This window comes from Ursus maritimus, unplaced genomic scaffold, assembly GCF_017311325.1.
Source record: "Ursus maritimus isolate PB19 unplaced genomic scaffold, ASM1731132v1 scaffold_14, whole genome shotgun sequence".
NCBI lineage: Eukaryota > Metazoa > Chordata > Mammalia > Carnivora > Ursidae > Ursus > Ursus maritimus.
This window is the reverse complement of record NW_024423786.1, coordinates 57238409-57240543: the sequence shown is the minus strand read 5'-3', so window position 1 is coordinate 57240543 and position 2135 is coordinate 57238409. Positions and strand designations below refer to the sequence as shown.

The window sequence follows — 2135 nt, the reverse complement described above, 5'->3', positions numbered from 1 at the left end:
GGGTCAGCCGAGCATCTGGTGTGGCTCACGCGCAGCACCCCGCCCGCCGCAGGCCACCATCTCCTACTACCAGATGTTGCACATGCAGACGGCCTCGCTGCCCGTGCACTTCCAGATGCTGTGTGAGAGCAGCAAACTGTACGACCCGGGGCAGCAGTACGCCTCCCACGTGGGCCAGCTGCAGCGGGACGACGAGCCCAACGTGCGCTACGACTTTGAGCCCCACGTCTCCACCAACGCCTGGTGCGGCCACCTGCACGTGCCTGGGGGCGTGGGGCGTCTCCCCCACCGCGAGATGGGGCTGGGCGTGCCGATGCTTCGGTGACCCCTGTCCTGTCCCTCCAGGTCCCCCGTCATGCGCACCCGGAAGGGGAGCCTCGTCGGCGACACCACGGGGGCAGAGGCTACCGGCAGCCCAGAGGAGGAAGGCGGACCCAGCGATGGCATGCTTGCCAAGGAGCGCAGGGGTGAGTGCTGGGCGGGGGCGGGGGTGGCGGGGGCGAGGGGGCGTGGCCTCCCCGAGGCCCCCTCAGCCCCCACCGGACACACCCCCTTCTGCAGGTGGGCGTGGACACCAGGTGCACAAGTCGTGGCCCACCACCATGTCAGACTCGGAGAGCGTCCTGGACCCCGGCCCTGGCTCAGGTGAAGGGGCCTGTCTGTCTGGCAGCTGGGGGCAGAAAGCAGCCTGGGCCTGGGGGGGACTCACCGTGCAGGCGGGGCTAGGGAGAGTGTACCTGCCATGAGCCAGCCCTGGGGGGGGTCCGGCTGACCCGTGGCCTGACCCATTTCCTGCTCAGAGGACTTGAAGAAGTTGCAGCGGATGTCCTCCAGTGGCACCATGTCGTCCAGCGAGGAGCTGGTGGACCAGGAGGGCAGCGCAGGGGCGTCAGCCTTCGAGCAGGGTGAGGGGCCCCCAAGCCAGGCGTCACGGGGAGGGGTTTTGGACTCGGCCGGTGGGGCCCGCCCTGACCTGCCTCACTGAGGCTGACCACCTGCCCCACCCCCAGCTGACCTCAACGGCATGGCCCCCGAGCTGCCAGTGGCCATGCCCAGTGGGCCCTTCCGCAACATGGGGCTGTCCAAGGCGGCCCGCACGCACCGGCTGCGGAAGCTGCGCACGCCGGCCAAGTGCAGGGAGTGTAACAGCTACGTCTACTTCCAGGGCGCGGAGTGCGAGGAGGTGAGTGGGGCTGGGACGGCTGGGCACATGTGCTCAGCCGGCTCCCTTCAGCTGGGAGCCAAGGGGAACATGTGGCGACCCAGAGCGCCCTGGGGGGGAGTGAGCCGGCAGAGGTCAGCTCCAGGGCCAAGGCCTGGAGGGGGGCCAGCCGGGCCAGCAGAGGAGCCAGGCCGGGGGGGGCAGGCAGAGGCGCGGCGCCCAGCCAAGAGGGGAGAGCTGGTCAGGAGGGCTCCAGGAGGAGGAGGGCATGGGCTGGAGGGCCCCTCACTCGGCGCCCGCCTGCCCGCCGCAGTGCTGCCTGGCCTGCCACAAGAAGTGCCTGGACACGCTGGCCATCCAGTGTGGGCACAAGAAGCTCCAAGGCCGCCTGCAGCTCTTTGGCCAGGACTTCGCACAAGCGGCCCGGAGCACGCCCGACGGCGTGCCCTTCATCATCAAGAAATGTGTCTGCGAGATCGAGCAGCGGGCCCTGCACACCAAGGTGACCGCCACGGGGGTGCGGGGGGGCTCTGTCCCGGGGGGGGGTTGGCGGCGGGGCGCAGCGGGGCACAGGCCCGGGCTGACGGCGGACCCCACAGGGCATCTACCGCGTCAACGGGGTGAAGACGCGCGTGGAGAAGTTGTGCCAGGCGTTCGAGAACGGCAAGGAGCTGGTGGAGCTGTCACAGGCCTCGCCCCACGACATCAGCAACGTCCTCAAACTCTACCTGCGGCAGGTGGGGCGGGACTGGGGGCCGGGGCCGAGCATGCGCCCGGCGAGGACAGGGGAGGGGCCGCCAGGCCGGGGCTGCAGCCGCGGACCCCACCGACCTGTCACCCGCAGCTGCCTGAACCTATCATCTCCTTCCGCCTCTACCACGAGCTTGTGGGACTGGCCAAGGACAGTCTGAAGGCGGAGGCAGAGGCCAAGGCGGCGTCCCGGGGCCGGCCGGACGCTGCCGAGAGCGAGGCC

General features: G+C 70.4%; 1 protein-coding gene across 1 annotated transcript in view; it reads left to right on the top strand.

Annotated features, from left to right (window-relative positions):
• ARHGAP45 (Rho GTPase activating protein 45) overlaps nucleotides 1-2135 on the top strand; it is a 15672-nt gene that overhangs the window by 8609 nt on the left and 4928 nt on the right. The window contains exons 13-20 of the mRNA XM_040628310.1: nucleotides 53-243; nucleotides 346-467; nucleotides 562-645; nucleotides 801-905; nucleotides 1011-1183; nucleotides 1476-1664; nucleotides 1762-1899; nucleotides 2007-2132. Coding sequence (XP_040484244.1) covers nucleotides 53-243; nucleotides 346-467; nucleotides 562-645; nucleotides 801-905; nucleotides 1011-1183; nucleotides 1476-1664; nucleotides 1762-1899; nucleotides 2007-2132 — 1128 coding nt within the window. The remainder of the gene's footprint in view (nucleotides 1-52; nucleotides 244-345; nucleotides 468-561; nucleotides 646-800; nucleotides 906-1010; nucleotides 1184-1475; nucleotides 1665-1761; nucleotides 1900-2006; nucleotides 2133-2135) is intronic.